The sequence below is a fragment of the Convolutriloba macropyga genome, chromosome 8, assembly GCF_964194025.1.
Source record: "Convolutriloba macropyga chromosome 8, txConMacr16.3, whole genome shotgun sequence".
Lineage (NCBI taxonomy): Eukaryota > Metazoa > Xenacoelomorpha > Acoela > Convolutidae > Convolutriloba > Convolutriloba macropyga.
Window position 1 is genome coordinate 34,257,661 of NC_134475.1, and position 21,214 is coordinate 34,278,874.

Here is a 21,214-nt window from a genome sequence, read left to right on the forward strand (position 1 = left end):
TTCAGAGACGACTCAATTAATCGGCCCATTAACTCACGGTCATCCCTAAACAATTTGTTGGAAGAAATTAAAAAAAACGAGTGGTTCGTTTAGTTGATAAACAAAAGTTTATATCTACTGAGCAACCTATTGATAATACTAAAACTGTTGGAGATCTCTAATCTCGCGCAACTAAAAGTCTCCTTTACAAGATAACCAGCTGAACAACTAGAAACCAAGTCTAATTCCAATTCAACGGCGGAACAAACGACCCGGAGATGTAGTTAATTTTGATAAATGTGATCAAGTCGATCATCTGGGAGCAACACTTGGTGGGACAGAAACAAAAATTTAAAGACAATAAAACTTTTACCAACTTATGATTGTCCACTCATTGAAAAAACAAGTCTTGGAAAACTAGAAGCAGTATATCTATTGTTTTTGTCCTTTTTTTGACAACAATTTATTTTTTTATCGAGCAGTTGAATAATCATCAATTAGTTGGAATTGTGAAAACCTTCAAGTTTTTTCTTACATAAACGTGCAGTCCTTGATATCACATCATGAGCTTTTTCGTGCACAAATAGAATCAATAGAGACCAAAACAGATGTTTTGTGCTATGCGAAACCTGGCTGGCTGGTAACGATCGCTTAGATATATATTCTATCTCAGGGTACCAACAATTGCAAGCGGATAAACGAAACGACAAAAAGTAGGAGGCGTAGGTTTTTTGGGCGAGAACACCGTGAGATTATGCTTTTTTCTGTTGAGGAACACATTCAACAACTGCTTATTACAATTGAAAACGGGAAAAAATGAACAATGTTTTGTGTCTTATTCACGCCACCCTCCGCGAACAATATATCGTTCGTTAAAATATTTGAAAAATTGTTGTTGAAAAAAATTGAGTAAAGGATGAAACTTTTATATATGGTGATTTCAACATAGATATTACCGACCTGTACCATCAGTAAAACAACAAAATGATTAGATCATTTGATTTTATATTAGAAAACACCGTGCCCACAAGAGTACACAATTTGACCAGCAAATGTATTGATGATGTTTTATCAAAAAGTTGAATAAAGTGGTCACATTGAAGTGGACTATTATCTACCAATACGCTTTGCTAATTGAATTGAGCTTGTCAGTGGTTTCCTCTCAAAATCATAAAATTTATAAAGCAGCGAGTTTAAATACTTTTTTTCTATTTTTTTCTAAACAATTTTTTTTCTATTTTCTCCAACATAAATAGTAACATGAAATTGATCTCAAGCACTCTGGGCGTCAAAAAAGATCTCGTGCTCATAGATCTCTCATATTGGATCATAGTGATGAAAACGCAACCCTTTTCAAACAAATACCGAATTTGAGCACAAAATCCATACTAAAGGCTCGCAAATATCACTGTGATCAAAATTTGTGTCAATCTAGTGATCCATCAAAGAATTTTTTTTCAAAGAACTTTTATTCACTTAAGAGTGTCAGCAAAAAGACATCGATGTTGAAACATTGAGCAACATTTTTGTTGTTTTAGGGAAAAATTGAGTAACACATATTTTATGGAAGATAACAGTGAGACAGGTTTACCATCTAACAAAATTTTCTTTTTGCTATTTTCTGTTGAAAAATTAAGGATCTTTAAAACAACAATTTTGAACAAAAGAACTCAACTGGTCACAATGGGATACGTAGCAATTTTTTCGAAGACTGTGGCATATTTCGTTTTGGCTAAAATAAATTTTATTGGTCTTAAAATTGCTGAATTAGTTCTTCTGTACAAGACTGTAAAATAAAAGCCATCTCAAAATTTTTGCCAATTAACATAGTGTCATCCCCAAAAAATTTGTTTGAAGAATTTAAAACAACCCCAATGGTTGGTTTACGTTACAAAAAAAAATTCTATCTACTGAGCATTTTGGTTTCCGGTCAAAACATTCATGCGCACATGCCATGGTTGCTGTTGCGGATATGATGTGACATGTAATAGATTCGCAAAAGATGATATAAATAGATTGGCTTGTTCTATTGACCTTCAAAAAGCGTTTGACACAGTTGATCATACTAATCGTCTGAAAAAGTTAGAAAGATTGGGATTTCGAGGTAAAACGAAAAAATAAATGTTTCTTTTCTCTTGGATAGAGAAAAATTTGTTGTCCAACAATCAAAACAGTCGAAAAATAATGTAGCTGTTCCTCAAGATTTAAGTTTTGGTAAATTGCTTTTTCTCTCATTTATTTATGATCTGCATCAATCTGTTGAAAACAGTTCAAAAATAACACTTTTTGCTGACGATACCACATTTCTAGCGTCAGTTAAAAAATAATAGTTCAAAATAACCTCATAAATGATTTGAAAAAGATTGAAAATTAGTGCTTGAGAAGTAAACTTGTGAACAACAGTAAAAGTTTAGGGGCATTAGAAGAAATTTGAAAAACTCACAAACTTTGATGCTAGGTAAGTTTCCTGAAAAAGTATTTTCCTTCAAAAATCTGGGAGTTTTCCTTAAAAAACTTTTCTATATCAAATTCTATATTAAATACGTTTGCAGAAAAAATTAGCAAAATTTAAATGATTTATTTTACGAGCAACGGATTACTTCTCAAAGCTTATTGAATTCAATTTTATTGAATTCGATAATAGCTATAGACATTAATCTCGTATGGCATATAAGTTAACGACTGTTAACCAGACACAAAACCAAATACTGTTTGTTGTCTTGAAAAATCCATTAAAAATTTTTTTTTCAAAAAGAGAGGAGACCATGTTTGCATGTTTGTTATCTGTTCAAGCTCTAAATTATGATCTCGTTTTTAATATAGTTCTTGACGCTCTTGTAAAGGAGTTCTTGGATCAGATAGCTAAACTTCTCCTTAAGATTGTCTCCGAGTTGTCAGTAACAGGAGTAACAGGCCAAACACACGGTCTTCCGTTAGGTCACCCCTCCATATACCAAAAAACAAAACACAAACTCAAAAGAATCCTAGGGATTTTCAGTTACAAAACCGTTTAATTACTTTGCTACAGAAAATCTTTTGCCAAAATCTTTTCTTAGAACATATTATTTAGATAATAAAAGGTTTTTGATTTGTTTTATTAGGCATTGCATGTTTCTGTAGATTTTCTGGGCACCTCCTGAAAATAATTTGACTCGTATGGTGTCCGATGTGGTAAACTGAATTAGTGCTTCATGGTAATTGTTTTCTATATTCTGCCATGCCATCTAAATTCAAATCTTAAATCTTCAGTGAGAAGAGAGTATACAACGAGATTGTTTCTAATTTTCATTGCATTTTCAACAACGGAACGTACCTTTTTTTTAGAATTTGCCAGTCAAAGGTTAATGTCATAAGAAACTTTAAAACCGAATGCTTCTCACATAAATACAAAAAGCTTCCAGGCAAATGTTTAAATGAAAAGTAGTAAAACTGTCTTGGGACTCTTGCAAGCTGGTTCCGGTTGAGTTTCGCTGTTATTCGTTCTTTTGAGTGAGCTTGCACAATCTGTAATTAATGCACAATGTAGTCACGATACAGTTGCGTGTCTGGTGCATAAAATTTTTTGGTCAAACTCAAAGTGTTAAAATCAAATTCTTCATCTTCGTCTCCTCAGTTTTCAGTGCTGACTGCGTAAATTGAACTGTTAAATTTTTTCTCTCTATTTGGGAAACGCGCCTCCTTGTTTCTCGTTACTTGGCTTCTTTAGATATTACTTTCATTGGCAGCTGCCCACGTTTAAACTTTTGCTCAATTGTTTGTGACGCCACAAACAGCTTTCATTCCAAAAATATTTGATTCCTGTTGCACATTGAACACTTGCGAGACCAATCCCTTAATATTTTCTAAATTAGGCAGAATGCTCATCTTGTGAGAACTTGCAAAATTCACTCGAAACTTGAAAGTCTTGAATTTTGCGATACTTATGTGATCCTGGTGTATTGTGTTTATTTCTTGTACGTCGAGCGGTTAAACTTTTAAAACTTGCAAGTTGAATGGTTAACTTATAATGAGGTGCAATTTTTAAGCAAAAAACTTGCAAGGCGATGGATGCATTAACCATCCGGTCTCAGCCCGCATGAGTCCAAATCTCCGTAGTCTTAGATCGATCAAATTTCTCTTTAATAATAGGTAAGAATCATTACGAGCATCTACCGGTACCGAACAAAACTACTTTCGAAGAATGTGGCTGGCGCTTTCGGGCGTCGACATCCGTTAAATGCAGAAAGCGCTTAAATTTTGTGAAAGTGGTTTCCGCAAAGCAATTAAGAGCCTTAAAATGAAAATGGGATAAAAAAAATGGGAAAAGTACTTACGTTCAGCTGTAAGGGCATTCACAAAACGATAATACTTTTTAGTCCTTTTGCAGCTCAATTTTACAATTCAATGTTTTAAGAATACTAAAATGAGGGAATATGCTGCAATTCATCTGGGCCACACTTTCTTACGGAACGCGCTTCCGTCAAACATAGGCGTTGAAAAGCATTATTCACTTTTCAGCTTCCAATTTATAGTGAAAACACTGAAAAGATTTTCCATAAAAGGAACCGCCTTCTCGTCCGCAAAGTTTAATAAATGTCGTAAAAAATGTCGTAATAAATGATCAAAAGTGGCAATTAACTTGATGAAGCAGAATAGAAGTCGAATTTGAGGTGCTTTCCACCCATTTATGAGTACCGCAGTATGGATTTCGCTTACCAATATCAGTAAGTTTACTCGGCATATAAATATGGTAGATTGGCCCTCAATTGGACCTTCTCTTCTCGGAGCTAAGACTTTTTACCAGTTGCGTTTAGTAATAAATCACTCTGACAGAAGTTTCACTAAGGCGTTATGCCTCACTATCTGTTTTTACACGCAAGAATTATTTTAAAAAGCCGGAATTACATTTCCATACTTTGTGTGGCTTACCTGCCCGTTTTTGTTTAGACTTGAAATGGCGGGAGGAGTCGAACTGGTACTCGTAGTGGGATAGAGTGGTCTCCATGTCCCCTGAACAAGGGGTGGATTTCCACCTGAACAGGACACTGTTGGCATGGGTGGCCATCACTTCCACCCTCTGAGAGGACAGCTTGGAGGCTGCAACAACAATTGATCGATTTCTCATCGTCATCATCACCAGGTAGGTCTTAGTTTGGGATGAAAACTTTAGTAATATTATTTCGATTGTGTCAAGAAGTGTCTGTGTAAATAGATCACTAATTAATGGGTCATAGTGCAGCTCAAGGGAAGCCGCGTAAATTTCCTGTGGAACGAAGTTGCTTGGTAGAAAAACGTCAAGATGTCAGAACTTGAAAGATCTTTTTATGCGTTTCCGCAATTCATTGGGATTTCTGCAACCATTGTGCAACTTCCCTTTTATTGTTACGCAGATTATACGAAAAATCATTGTGGATGTGAAAAGTAACGCACCATATATCGTCTAATAGATTCGATGCAGCGATCGTTCTAGAAAATATTATTTTTGCATGACATCATATGTGATCCTTGTATGATACTTAACACATATTGACCCGGCCAGCATCATAAATTAGCTCAAACTTATTCTCTTCCCATCAAAGAGAGATTGTTGAAAGTAAATGAATAGTAAACGAGAACGAGAATGACGTGAAAAGACGTGTTTGAATAAAAAAACAGGCCGCCTTTTTTCGGCAGATAAAAAGAAAACTCCTTACCGCAATCTAGAAAGATAAGTAGTGCAATTTGATGGACACAGACACAGAAAAACTATACAACACATTACACACGCACAAGCACACACAAAGAAAAACACAAATAAAACCCCAACACGAAAAAAAACATTGAAAAAATATTTCCTTTTGTCAACTGATCTTTACTCAATGTTCATCACGTTCAATTAGGTCTTCTTCATTTTTTCTTCAATAAATTAGACTGGTTTAGGAAATTGTATCAATTACTGCAGTTTTGGAATAAACTTTGAAATGAAACTATTGGAAGTTTTCTGAAAAATTTTATCAAAGTCTCCCATCAAATTCAAAGTCTCCCACTGTGTTATCAGCAAAATTTTAAAAACATAATTTTGGTTCTGGACATAAATAAAGCCACAAATTGTAATAATTATGAGACTCTTCATTTGGGATTTTTGACAGTTTTTGCAATCTGTCTCCATTTGTGTCTAATATATAAAGAAACTAACACTCTCAGACTAACTCTCTCTTCCTTCCTCTGCCTCTCCCTCTCTCTCACACATACCAGACGCATTATCCACACCAAACCCACATAGACACTTAGAAGCCCACACAAGCGCACGCACACACACACACAAAAAAAATAAAAACCAACACGAAAAAGATCTTTTGTTTTAAATTCTCTTTACCTGAAATCTTCTCTTTTCCAACAAATATGTTCGATAAAGAGAACTGTTGGTTTTTACTTTCGTTTTTAATCAGCAGAAAACACATTTTTATGCAAAATTTTCAGATAAAAACAAAATATTTGATTTTTTTCAAAACTTTTGGTCAAATAGTTAAAATTGATAATTTTTAGGGATTAAACTGGAAAGAGTTTCGCTGACAATAAAAACTCCCTTTAACGTAACTAATTTTACTGCAGATTTCAGTTTTTCTAATCTTAGATTTCAACACGATCTGTCAACCCCTACCGCACCCCCTCCCTAGAGCAATGTTTTTTCCTTTTTGGTTTTTCCTGTAAAGTTTTAAAAGGTTTTCTCTTTTTCAATTTCCTGATGTTTTTATATAAATCAAAACTAGATCCCGAGTGCTACAAAATGATGTTTTTTTTCTCTACGATGCGTACCAAAAATTGAAAATTTGTGTGAAGAAAAAAGGCAGCAACGCATATATATTCCCCCATTATGAAAAAAAATGTTGGAACAATAAGAAAACTGAAGTAATTGTCAGTTTAATTCTGATCTAATTCCAACTTATTTAATTCGACTCACCATCACATTTAGTTTCCACCCTTATCTGTACACCCTGTTGCCCCGTGCCCTCTAATCCCTCTCTGCTGACCTTGACATTGAAGGTGTAGTTAGTGTGGGGTTGAAGATTTGTTGCGTTGTACATGTAGTATGACCTGTTTCCCACATGTGGCACAAATCCAAACTCTCCTGAGAATGCAACGAACTTAGTAGATTACGGAGGGAACTCTTTATGAGTCCAATGACGCATATGAAACAAATATAAACGAAAAAATTAGCAAAAATTTGTGTTCACACAGGCTTTCATGTGAGGGGACACAGGTTTTCATTAATAGTTTTGAAGGTGTAAGTAAAGTTTTTGAGGACCGGTGAAAGTAAAGCCTCAAAAGGAGTAAATCGAACAAAAAATATATGCAATAGCACCCTACATCTTTTACTGCAAAAGTAAATAATATGGCCGAACAAATTGGAACCACTCGACTGAGATTCCAGCAAAACATACATAGGGTTTAACATAGCTGACAGATCCATAAACAAATTCCGAACGATTAACAGGAAAATTTTCAATTTAGGAGGCAGCGGACAAATATTACAACAATTCGGTGCCAATAGAAAAGGGCTTAACGGTGCTAGCAGGCTTTGGAATTTTTTTTTTCATTTTTTTTGGCTTTTTAACGTGTGGTGAGCAGCTCCTTTTCTTTCGCGTTAACCAAGTATTTCTGGATGTATTATTATAAACTCTCTATAGACTCTTAATGCTATTATATTTATCATCTCAGGTTTGTAAATTAGTTCGATGAATATGTGCTCAGTTATGTTATCACTTGCCGACACCAGTCCTTTCAGTTAACAATCGCGCTTGGAATTTCTATGCTAGGTACAATTAGTGTATGAAGAGTGAAAAGGAGTAAGCGAGAGTTCACGTCTTCCTAGGTCTGCTTTTTGTCTATCAAAGGTGCACACAACACGGCGCAGCCATAACTCTACTTCACGGAACCCCAATTGGAGTCCCAATCTTCTGGGAAAACGGCAGAGACCCTCCGATTGAGTGGCCAAGCCGGGGTTCTACACCCAAATTGGCTATTATTGCGAAAGAGATCATACATCTGGACCCTCTGCTTCGAAACAAGCCAGAACCAGAGGACTTATTTTACGCGGAGCCTAACTAAGAGCCCCAGGTGGCTGGTAAGACACAAGCTCAACACAGGGACAGAGATCTAAGAAATGCCACTCGACGCATAGAGTGTGAAAACGAGTGCAAATACATAGAAATCAACGGCCAACAAGTTGACAGTATCTCGTGGGAACAGGCGGACCTCAAAGTGAAGAGCCTCATTTTCTCATGTCTGGGCACAAAAAGCCAACGGATCTACCATCAGAGATTGCGGCAATCAATACTAGATACAATCTCTTCCCATGAGCTATTTCACGAGCTCATTTTGGCATTTACCCGACAGCGTAACAGTACGACAGGTTCCACCTCTTTACCTGCAAGCAAAAAGACGATGAAAGTTAAGACAACTTCCACTGCTACTTAAAGGCCTTGGGAGAACATTATCGATTGGGGAAACTCTCGGATGATATCAAAAAGGATCTCTACATCGCCTTTATGATTAGTCTTGAGATGCAGTTTGATCTGATGCAGACTCGGACGCCTATGCAAGTCCTTCAATATGCACCAAATATAAAAGGGTGAGGCAGGAGAATCAAAGAGCTTTTTCAGGTCAACTTAGTCATCTCAAATGGATCAACAAATATCATTTGTCAACCCAATAGAAGAAACAAGACAAGAGAAAGCCCGACCACAATTGAGCCGACCAATACGCCCCAGAACTTCACAACGAGATAACCGGTGGCAACGGTGTGGGGCGCCGTTTAACCCAGAGTATCTTTAAATTTGCCCGGCCAGAAAAGCACTGTGTAATTTATACAAAAATGGGCCGTTTCGGCAAAGTATGTCGATCCCATGGCGCCCGAGGAATTCAACCTCTACGTGTTAACCAACCCCAGCATACCTGCACAGCGCGTCGTGTCAGGAACGTGAGCGAAGTACACACCACATCCTCAAATACTGGGAAACACGAAAAAACTCAAGAGACAATGGAACAGGAGAGCATCTGCTATATTCAAGAATTATTTGACGATTGGAATCACATTCCTAAGTGATGAAATATGGATAAAGACGGAGTCAGACACTGCACCTCTTGCGTAGATTGCCAACACGGGAAGTCCTAGAAGATTCGAAACTTCGTTAGCAATGACACAGCACAATAGAACCCAAAGGTTTGTTCTAGTTCCAGAGGGAACACCTACACAAACTCCAAGTAGGGCCCCAAGTATCGTTGCTTTAACAATATTCAAAATACCATAGCCGACACCTTCCATTTCAGCATGACCTCTGGACATCGGATGCTAAATCTAAAAGTAGTTTTAGTGTGAACTGTCCGACATTCAACCTTCCTCTCCGTGGTGTTTTGCCAAAACTAGGATTCTCCCACCCTCAAAGACATGGCGAGACTACATAATTTGTGAAGCAAATACATTCTTTCTTTAAACATGTTACAGAAAAATTCCCCTTTGAGTGCGCAAAACGGCATATCAAAAAATCATATAATCCGTTCAAAATTTAAGGTTAATCCCAACTTCACCCAAGGCACGTCCAATACCCTTAGTTCTCGCCGAGAAAGTTAAAAATAAATTGAAAATTCTTATTGATATAAAACAGAATCAGAGACCCGACGATGTTTTCAGACGGTTTTAAGCCTAGTAGTCATTACCGTAAAAGACGACAACCGCATCAAACTAGCGCTCAATTTGAAATTTCTTAGCGAAGCAAAAAATAAAGACAAATATCAAATGCATTCAATCGACCGCCTTATGGACTTGGCAGCTTGACATATTTTCAAAAACAAGAATAAACTAGGAAGTTTTAACTTCGGCAAAATTGACTTTAAGTAAGCTTATAGCCAGATACCTATCCTCCCCATCATTCAATACACAATATTGTAATTTCAACACTCTGGGCGGAAAAGTCACGGTAATCTACTGATTGATAAACAGTTTTTACGGCTTCTCCGATATGCACTCTACTTTTCAAAAATTCTCGATAGACCACACAAAAAAAATCCAAACAAATTCAATTTTTTGACCATGAACTCATAATAACGAGAGGAACTCTTAAACAACGGGATAATGACATTGATAGAGTACTCAGTCGCCCAGACAAAAATATCCTAGCCATAAATCTATAAAAATGCAAATTTTGAGAACCAAATATAAGTTGAATCGGTTTTAATATCTCTTCATTTGGAATATCTCTCCATTTTAATATGTCTCCAGTCCGAAGTGGGCTGGATCACTGACAACACACAGACGCCTGGCCTACCAGGTGAGGGGTCAATAGAACTGTGTATCTGGCACCCAGAAGATGCAATGGTAGCAAAATGTTTCAAACAAGTCGAGGGACTGGGTTATTTTCAGACTTTTGCGCATACCTGTAAGACGGAAGCATTCAGGATTCGATTTCAAATACCAGAAGAGCAGGGCCCTTTAATGCAGCAGTTTGACGTAAATACGGCTTTCGTGCAATGATCATAGTGGAAGAAGTGTGTCTGGAACAGACACCCGAGTTTGCGAAACAAAGATAGAGAGAAGTTAGTATGCCGACTGAATAAATCAGTTTATGAATTGAAACAGGCTGCTAACAACTGATGAAAGGAGTTTGCGATTTTGCTACTCGAACAGGGGTTCACGAGAAGCAGAAACGCTCGCAGTTTGGTCGCGAGAGCAGAGACAGATGAGCAGAGACAGTTCATTTGAATCTGGGTTGACGACATCATCGGGGCATCAAGAAGCATGACAGTAATCTCCGATGTCAAGAAAGCACTCGAGGCAACATTCCACATGGAAGACAGAGGAGGTCTACAGTTTTTTCTGGGCCTCAGAATCAGACGAGAAGAGGACAAAGCCACATTCGAGCAGGAGCACTACTTAAAAACGACGCTTGAGCGGTTTCAAATGGATCAATTCAAACCCTCAAGCACTCCGGCTGATTTGAACTTGAAGTTTCAGAGCGTGGAAGGGACACGAAGAAGTGAATCAGAAGATTAACAGAAACTTGGTTGGATCACTTTCTCTGGCGAAACAGACGAAGCCAGAAATCATGTTCACAGTCAAAATTCTGTCCAGAAGCATGAATGCACCCTCCAATCAACACTGGCTATGCAGAAAACGTTTGGTTTTCTCAATCCTGATTCGTAAAGTTCTGGACAAACAATTTTATAGTTAATGCTCCCAGCTTTTGCAAATTGTGTTCGTAATTAAGAAACAGTTATCTTGAAAAGGAGATTATTTAAGGATATTTGTAGGCTTTTATGAGTTTCGTTGATCCCTTTCACAAACCGGCATTACTTTAAAACATGCTTTCTAAAACGCTCAAAAACACACCGTACCAAAACATGTAGGGACTTCAGCTGTTTGTTTTATCTCCCAAAAAATTCATGGGCACAAGATCTAGCATGGGAAGAGAAATGAAGAGAATAGAAAGGAGAAGACTTACTGGGGGACTGACGATGACTGTGTTGGGCGTAGAGTCTGTATCCTTTAATAGGTCCATCTCCGTGGTCATAGAATCTTATCCATTGGTTCCACTTTATCAACACAAAACAACTACCAACTTCTACTGCCTCCGGAGCATCTTTTAGCCTTGGCAGAGCTAAAACGAACATATTTCACATTCACGTATCCCATACTCTCATTCCACACCAAAACCTCCTCTTAGCACACCCAACTCGTATGCGCAGTTTCAGCGCATTTCCTGCAGGTTCTCTTATATCCGTTCCAACACAAGATAGTCTGTAATCAAATGGCCTGTGTGGCCTATTGAACTCAGGTAATACTGTTTGCATATGGAAACCAGTTACTAAACTATATCCTGAAAAATGTCTACCATTTTCTTAAAATGAAAATTTTGAAGACTGAAATTCACTGCTGGCGTCAAAAAATTTGCCTTCAAACGGGCAGATGATTTTAAGTGGACTGAAACCGCGCCAAATTTTGAGAAAATGGAAATCTGGCTCAAACAGAGTTCGTTAACGCTAGTAAGTTAAATATTTTTGAACAATCTTAATGACTGGCGCACTTTTTCCAAAACTTATAGGCTGGGATACAAACCCTGGTGACTTCAAAAAGATCCGAAACGAAAAAGAGCCGACGTTAGAAAGAGCTGAAAGTTTAATAATAATAAATGATTGTTTTAGTAAGCCAATTAAATTTAAATCACGAAATTAGATCAGAAAAATTTAGACCAATTTTAACCCAGTATTTCAGCGTTCAGTCAAAAAGAGCCGACGATAAAAAGAGCACACGATAGCCAAGACCTGATCTGCTCCAAAAAGAGCCAAAATTAGTAAATTGCATATACTTACCCTAAATTTTATTTAATTAATACCAAGAGTATTTGGTTGGGTGGGTAAATTGATCTCATGTTCGGTTGAGATAGTTCCTTATCAAGTCCCACCAGCCACTGAGGCATGGCTCTGGCTCGTGATAACTTCTATATAATTTTTTCATCACTTCATATTTATTACGCTGGTAAATAACAAACAAAATTCAGGTCTGAAATACTGGGTTACATTTGACTTGAAATTTTCTAGTCTCATTTCATGAGTTAAACTTAATTGGCTTAGAAACATAATGATTTATTATTGTTAAAATTTGGGCTCTTTTTAATATCGGCTTTTTTTTTATTTTCGGCTCTTTTTTCAGACATGAAGTTTAATTATTTACTAGAAAAATAAATCTGTAAAGAGGAAATAATCAAATATACTGAAATTATTGGGGCCACAACCATGCCTCAGTTGCTCACGGAATATAATATGGGGTGACGTACAACTATGCTGACGTATAACTGTGCCGATTATAAGAGTGCCAACAATGTGTTCAGTTTTTTGCCTGATAAATTCTTAAACCAATCAGATCACTGATTCAGCGCCAATTTTATGAACCTAGCGCCAATGAAGTGATTATCTCTGGTCCAAATTGTCTGAACGAGATAAGTGGAGTGCAATGAAATCAGAGCAAACAGGACTGCGCACCATGTCCATGCCTTAACGGCCCGTGGGACTCGATATGCATCTATCATAATCGAGCTATTGATCAGCGTGTCAAGGTTGCTTTGAAATTAAATTCTGCTAACATTTATTTATAATTAATCGGTAATGACAGTTTCCGAACTTTTTAAATCAACTCAAGTTTCAGCACTCTTAAACGTCGGCATAGTTGTACGTAATCTCTCATAGTTGACACGAATCCATCACAGCCGAACATGAAATCAAATTACCCCAGCAAAAACTCTTAGTTTTATATGGTATGATTCATATTTAATTTGAGACTAATTATTTTTTAAAAAAATCACAAACATGTAAATAGAATAAGTAGAGTTTAAAGTTACATGTTGTAATATCATAAATCAAAAAAATCACATCATTCCTTTCAATAATCAAATAATAAATCAGGTTTGGTTGAGGTTTTTTGTGTAATAATTTATTAAAAAAATTTTCTAAGCCTTTAATTTGTATCATTCGATTTCGATTGTGTTTTTTTGCATCTATTTGTTGAAGTATTCTTAAAATTTAACTATGACTCCATTTTGATTTACATTTTGTTATCAGAGAAAATTCATATGTATGCTCTGGTACGGTAATTTTCTTTCCAGAATAACATCTGCATTTTTTCAAAAAATTATCTGCATTTATCACTTGATTTCAGTCGCTGACTTCTGAAATCAACGCAGTTAACAGTTGACAATTTTTCATTTTTGAAAACAACTAGTTCTGTTTTTGGTTCATTTAGAGCAAACTTTCTTTCAAATACACTTTTTACATCACTTTTTGTTCAACCCGAACTTTTAAATACTATTCATTTCTTTCATCAAACAAAAAAAAAGCTGTCTTATCTTCAATTTGTAAAACATTGCATTTCTTTTTTTTTTCTTCACTGAACTCGTTTACATGAAGCATGCAAACTAAAGGTCTTAGTACAGTATCTTGTGGAATACCCTAATTTAGTTTCGATCAGTATGATTCAAATAATCCTTTATTAACGCGTTTTTTGCTATTACTTAGAACAAAATTTTTGAAAAAAATTGCACTCTCTCCAAAACCAAACTTTTCTAATTTTTGTCTGAAAATGTCCATGGATATTGAGAAAAATTTTTATAACTATGCCGTTTTCATCAACGTAACGATTTATTTTTTTGTGTTAGAGCAAATATGGTACAAGAGACGACTTTTATTTCTGGAAAACAAGCTTAGCTTTGATAAAAATATGCTATATGTTCTTTCATTTGTTCCAGTAAAAGTCTTCCAAATTTACCTAATGCGGAGTAACCAAAAATTGCCGATGGTCGTCATCCTCATAGATAGGAGTTCAAATGCTTCGAAACTTATATATGCATCAAATAATATGCATTATACAGATAGGAGTTACGTATCTCAAGAACAGTTTATTCAGTTTTTTTTGTGTGAAAACGTTCAAGGATATTGCGTTGAAAGGTTTTGCTAAATCCAAAAAACCGCTAGAAATATTTTTTATCTTCAAAGTAATGATTTGTATTCGCCGTTAGGACAATTATGGTAACAAGACCTTAATTTTGTTTTTGGAAACCTAAATGAACTTCCAAATAAATTTTATCTAAATCTAAATGTTCTGTTGTTTATTCCAGAAGAAGATTCCCAACGTTCTTGCTGATGTTGAAATAACCAAACTAGGCCGATAGTTTTCAAGATTTAGTCTGTTGACTATCTTAATGATGGTTGATATACGATAGTGATAGGATAATTTTTGATTAATGGCACTATTGTGTCTGTTTCGAGAATTTGAATTTTTGGAATTAAAGCAGTGATTGGTTAAAGAAAATTGTACTCAATTTGTCTGCGTTGCTTTATCTTGCTTTGCGTTGTGAAGTCCATTATCTCCAATGAACTTGTTCAGTAAAGCATCCCCAGCATCTTTCAGAGCATATATGTTGGAATCGCCAAAACGGATCAGATTATCGGTGCAAGTATAAATATTTGAGACTTCCGCTGTCCTCTCATTGATTCAGAGTATTAAGAGAGTACGTTTGAGCAACAGGCCACCTTTAAATTTTTTTTTCCAGAGAATCAAATACCTCTATCTGCATTGATTCAAAGAAATCAAAGAAACTTCTGTTGATTTCGTTCAAGTCATCTCTCGTTTAAATTGAAGACTGCCTGATTGATATCCATATACTTACACCTACCCCTCTTTCCAATTTAATTAATGATGATCTATGCTGGTGAACTACTGCAATACAAGCAATAAGTAATTTCGCGAGTTGTGATACCTTTCCAAATTTCTTTTTCAGTCTTCTACAAACTATTTAGCAAAACTTAGAAGCAACTTTTGTCCAGTTCTTTTCTTTCTGTTTAACGAATTATTTGCTTTGACTGTTAATAAATAGCTAATTGATGCAACCAAACCCTGGTAAAACAAAAATGATAAAAAGGCTGAGAAAAGTTATAAAAAGGCTGAGTGATAAATTTTAGTCTTGTTTCTTTTGCTCTGAATTGAGTGATTTTTAAAAACCTGATATTGGAAACACACACAAAACTGCAAAAGAATCAATTAAAATTTTCTTCAAAAGTTACTACACCTAAATGTATCAGAAATCGTAGGGACTATTGAGGAACATCAATCCCTTTTTGGATGCCAAAATGATATGTTGTTTCAAAAACACTTCTAGCCATTATCTTTGATATAATTTTGCAAAGTTTTAAATTGTTTTGAATTCAATACCTATTTGGGTGTACGTCATCTTCTCCAATATCAGATGACTCAAGACCATCATTGAAAAAGTACAGATTGCAACTGAGAAAAATTTTGTTCAGGGAAGCGTGGAAAAAATTTAACCATAATTTTCTTCTCTCGTGGTTTTTAGAAACAAAATTTAAAATCTTAGCTCGTTATGGACATAAGTTCGGTGGAATCTTTTCAGTTAAATTCTTCTATAAGATGTTACCATCAAGAAGAGTGAAAAGAAGTCATGTTTACATGTTACAAGTCACGTGAACTGCGTTAGAATTATTGGAAATGAACTGATACAAAAGAGATGACATTACAACAAAATTATACAAAACAATACGCCTTTTAACGAAATTTGTCAATAATTATATTAAAGAACGCCAGAAGCAAGGAGTAAATAAAAAATAAAAAGAATAAACACGAAAGCTACGAGGTTAATGGGTACGAAACCACTGTGCGCGGTTTGATCAGATGAAGAGACCACTGCGCTACAAGTCGTTGTAATTATATTCGAGAGATTTGTTTGATTAGTAATGTAAGTCACTAATTCCGTGATGAGGTACGAGAATGTATGGATATCAAAAATGGTTGTTGAGTGGTAGATTAGATGCTTTTCTTTTAAGGATAACTAGTAACAATATGTTCCGCAAAAAAGTGTAACCTTGAGGGAGAAAAAAGCTAAAGAAATGATTAAAAAATTCAAAATATAATGCTTAAAATGTGCAATGCAGATCTAAACCATAAAACCACTAAAACGAACCTCGCATAGTTAGTTCATTCAGATACCAATTTGATTGTGGAGTTGATTTACCTTTGCTCATCAACTACAGACGCGCTTAAGTAAATTGCAGTGGGATACGAAAGACAGTTTTTCCTGAACTGATACTCGCTACTTTTTTCTCCAAACGCCAAGTAGCATTTCTCATACAGATACTCTTTGCTCAACTTTGCGTTTGCTGTTGGTTCGTAAAAACTGCATTGGATTGAGGATTGATCGATCCAGCAAGCAGTTTTGTACTGAAATTGGGGCTGAACCCATGATTTTTACAAAAGAAGTAAATTTTCTTCATCAACGCTTTGCTGACTTAGTCGCCATAATTGATAGGTTCTTTTTTGATCTCCCGATCACATCTTTGAAATGATCGTTCCACCTTAGATGCGGGATTAAGTTGAAACCAATAGACTTAACTGATTTTACTCGCTCAATCAGTTTTCATTAACTGAAGAGATCATGTCTAGATTTATTTCTTGACGGGTATTTAAATTGTATGTATTTCGTTTTATCTGGATTTATTCTTATTTTCATCTTTCCGCACCAGTTGATCAATTTATCTAGTGAGAATTGAAATTTCTCCTGTAATCTTGAGAATTAACCTACAAGATCGCGATCTCTAATACAAGGCAAAATGATCAGCGAAATAAGACATTTGGGCACGCAAATTTGGAACACTGCTGACAAAAACCAAGAACAGTTTTAGTGCAATGGCAGACACAAAATGGGAGATTAGCATCCAATTTAACACAGTGAAAGGGTAAGTTGATCAAAATTTACGTTCTATCAAAGTGCCAACAGAGTACAAGAGATTAAAAGCGCTATTAGTTTGCAGTTGGTTCTTAAAATGGTCTAATCAACAAAAAAGCTACGGTTTGAAAATTGTAAGTCTTTACGCCATACTGTTTATATATATATATATATATATATATATATATATATATATATACATATATATATATATATATATATATATATATATATATATATGTGTGTGTGTGTGTGTGTTTATATATATTTATATATTTATATATATATATATGTATATATATGTTTATATATATATATATATATATATATATATACATATATATATATATATATATATATATATATATATATGTGTGTGTGTGTGTGTGTTTATATATATATATTTATATATTTATATATATATATAAGATGAATATACATATATATATATAAAATTATTAATTAGAACATATAGGAAATTATCATTTTTGACCGTTTTTTTAGGATACTATCGTTTTTGAACGTTTTCTGGGAGACTGTTGTTCTTGATAGTTTCTTTAGAGCCCGGGCCGACGTATCAACTCTAAAAAATATAAAATTTTGTGAGAATGACGGTGAATGAGGTGAAATTATGTAAGATCTACGCTCAATCGCCCTTCAGTATTTGTTGTATTCAGAACTGCATTAAATTAGCTAGTTGGTTAGACTTCACTGTTATCTTTTCTTTTTTGCAGCTTATGTTGCCGCCATTGCCTAATGGTGGTCCTGCTTTTGTTCCAACGGCAAATTTTTTTCATTTTCGTCAATTTTTTTTCACTACATCGGCTTTAAATTTCTTTCATAGAACGATGTCTATGGGTTTATTTGAAAAAAGAGCTGCAATTTATCCTTTTTCTAAATTGCTCCATTGTAAAATTTTTGTTCAGATTTCGTCCAATATATGAGATACAATACGCTTTTAAACAACAATTTTGTCACGAAAAACTATATTTATTCTCTTAAGCTATTGAACTTTATGTCGGCGTTATTGATTTATGTTGATGGTGTACTTGCTCAATAGGGACAATTCTTTAAGTAAACAGATCTAAATTGTTTTCAGCTCAGTCAACAACAACTTCAAATGAGTTATGAGCCGTCGTAGGAGTCTTTTTTATCCTATTTGGTTTTGAAAAAAAAATGTTGATCCTGCTGCCCTAAGATAAAAATAATTTCTTAATTGTCAAGGTTTGCGCTCAAACTCCTCTCAGTACAAAGTTTCAAATGCATTTCAACCCAATCAAGGACAAATTCAAACGAGTTATGGACTAAAGAAAGAGTTTCATTGACCTATATTCTTTCGAAAAAGAAAAAACTCTTTGATGTTGGTGCTCTAAGAAATAAATTACTCTCCTAGAAGTCGAAATTTGCGCTTAAAAACTCTCTGTATAAAGTTTCAAAAGTATTTCATCTCAATCAGGGACAACTTCAAATGAATTATGGGCCCTTGTAGGAGTCCTATTTGGTCTTGAAAAACAAAAGTTTTTTGATCTTGCTTCCCTAAGAAAAAAACATTTTCTTAGATGTCTTATTAATACTTCCGTATAGAGTTTTAACGGTCTTTTCTTAGATTCAAAGAACAGTCAAAAACTGTCTTTTCCTCAAAAAACGCTCAAAAACGGTTAACAACTGCTACCCCCTAAAAAAATAACGGTCAAAAACAGTGACCTGCTAAAAAAACGCTTAAAACGTTCATTTATTAAGTTTAAAAGACGCTCAGAAACGGTCTTCTCCTAATAATAACGATGATTTTTTTTGTTTCAAAATCGCTCAAGTTCTATCACTTCATATGTCAAAAACGATCAAAAACGCTCGAGCCGGTCAAAAAACATAACGTTGACCGTTTTCCCTAAAATTAACGATCAAAAACTATCATTTTGTACGTTTTTCTTGACAAAATTTAAACAGGGGTCTTCTCTCATTTTTGTTAAATTTAAAATTCCTATTACATGGAACTGCAGAAAATACATTTTTGTCTACACTCCTTAATCTCAATTATTTGTATAAATGCAGCGATAGATAATTTATGAAACCTTAATATCTTTTGTACGTTAAACTATACAGTGTTATGAATGAGTAACAATAATGATTTTAAAAGTTTAGTGAATAAAGAATTTTTTTGGAGCAAAGTGGATCACAAAAATTAAATTTGATTGGAAAGAGTTAGCCGTCGTTAGACACGCTATACCAAACTAAAGATTTTCAATCTATGGACAATAAAGGATTCAGAACACTTTGAACCTTCTGTTTTTATGTAATTTTCAATAAAAGATCATTTTTTTCTGAAAACAGTGATGGAGAAGCTGATTTTAAACTAGTATCTTAAAAAATAACTTCAACTTCGCATGGCATCTAATCACCAGAAAGCATTAATTAGTCTACGTTTGTTCTCCTTCAATGCTTCGATAATTGATTATCCAATTTTGTCCAGCCAAATTGATCCTGTCGCAGAGCAGTTTGGCGGCACCTTTGTGACATTTTGAAAAATTTTATTTAAAAAGGGAAAGCGGGTGCATTCACTACACACTCACATGAAAATGTCTTGCTATTTAAGCTTATTGTCATTTTGACCTGAACATTAAAGTTTGAATTCCTTTATCTCCTTAAATCTGTATAATGCAAAAAGCACATCAGCCATATGTGGCATGCTCTATGTTTTCAGAATCACTTTACTATTATGCACTTTACGTTGTTTCTCTGATGCGATAAAGTCCATTATTGTCAGATTAACAGTTGGTTAGAATTTGATTTTGCATTAGCACGAGCCCCTTCAGCTACCAATTGTTAAGCAGAAGATGTTAGATAAATTGTGCTCTTTTGCCAATTGACAAAAATGCATCGATTCAGTGAATTATGTCACGACTTAATTTTACAAATTGGTTGTTTTAAAATGTGCTTTTTTGTAAATTTTGTTCAAGTGTTTCCTTGGTACGGCTCGTGTAAGATAATGAACAATGTAGTCCCCCAATAAACAATGCTCATCGGGCAATGTCAATTGCAGTCTCAATTTTTTGCTTTTTTTGTGTGAAAAACATTAGAGAAAAGGGGCTTAAATTGAACACCTACGTTTTATATTGAGAATTGTCAATCGCTTAAGTGTGGAAATTTGGGGGAAAATAGAACGCAAATGGAGGAAAAATATTTTTCAAGGAAAAAGAGCTTTTTAAAATACTATCCTTTGTTAAGAGCTGTTACGTAAAGTCATATATAATTGCGGTGCAATTGTTATAATTAAGTTAGGCTTGATCAAGAAAATTAGTAGAGTTAGCTAATATGTAGAGATCACTTATAACGGCGACGTGGAACTATTCTAACAAACTCGAAAGCCCCGGAAAAATGTTATGCAATTATCAGAATACTTTGAATTCAACCTTTTGTTAAAGTGTTTATCTGCGGAACCGTTTGCGAAACATTTCGCATGCATACCCACGCAAAAATGAAAAATCTGTTCATCTATTAAATTGAGTGCAAAATTGAAACAGGAAATGTACTTTATGAGCTAATTTATATTCTATGTCTTAAGAGTCTATGTTCAATTAAGTCTATAACATTTTGGTACAATTTGTTCAATAATTCATACTGATAAATACTTTCACAACTCACCGAAAAACTTAATTTCCGTAGATGCCATAAGTTTGCCTTTGAAAATGCAATTGTAAGAGCCGAGTTGTGTTTTAGGGATGTAAAAATTCCACTTGTAGGGGTGATGTCTGTTTATGAATGTGCCAGTTGCTGCTACGGTGTTCCCATCCGGTTCCTGGATGACACAGTCGCTTACTAAGGGCTTCTTCGACATCTGCAGTGCACACACGAAGTCTGTGGGCTGACCAGGATTGGTTCTGGAGTTGAAGAAAGCGAGTGGGGAAGCATTGTTGTCATCTGAAATGAAACATTACAAGGAAATCGATTATAAAAAACATTTGTGTATTTAATAAGATCGTGTGATACCAAAACTT

At 35.0% G+C, this 21,214-nt stretch overlaps 1 protein-coding gene across 3 annotated transcripts in view; it reads right to left on the bottom strand.

Annotated features, from left to right (window-relative positions):
• The window catches only part of LOC142344702 (angiopoietin-1 receptor-like), a 207,186-nt gene that overhangs the window by 46,252 nt on the left and 139,720 nt on the right, over window positions 1-21,214 (bottom strand). For all 3 annotated transcript variants that reach the window (XM_075396570.1, XM_075396569.1, XM_075396571.1), the window contains 4 exons: window positions 20,862-21,137; window positions 11,436-11,591; window positions 6,899-7,066; window positions 4,888-5,055 (listed from right to left, as the gene is read on the bottom strand). In XM_075396570.1, the coding sequence (XP_075252685.1) occupies window positions 4,888-5,055; window positions 6,899-7,066; window positions 11,436-11,591; window positions 20,862-21,137 (768 nt within the window). The remainder of the gene's footprint in view (window positions 1-4,887; window positions 5,056-6,898; window positions 7,067-11,435; window positions 11,592-20,861; window positions 21,138-21,214) is intronic.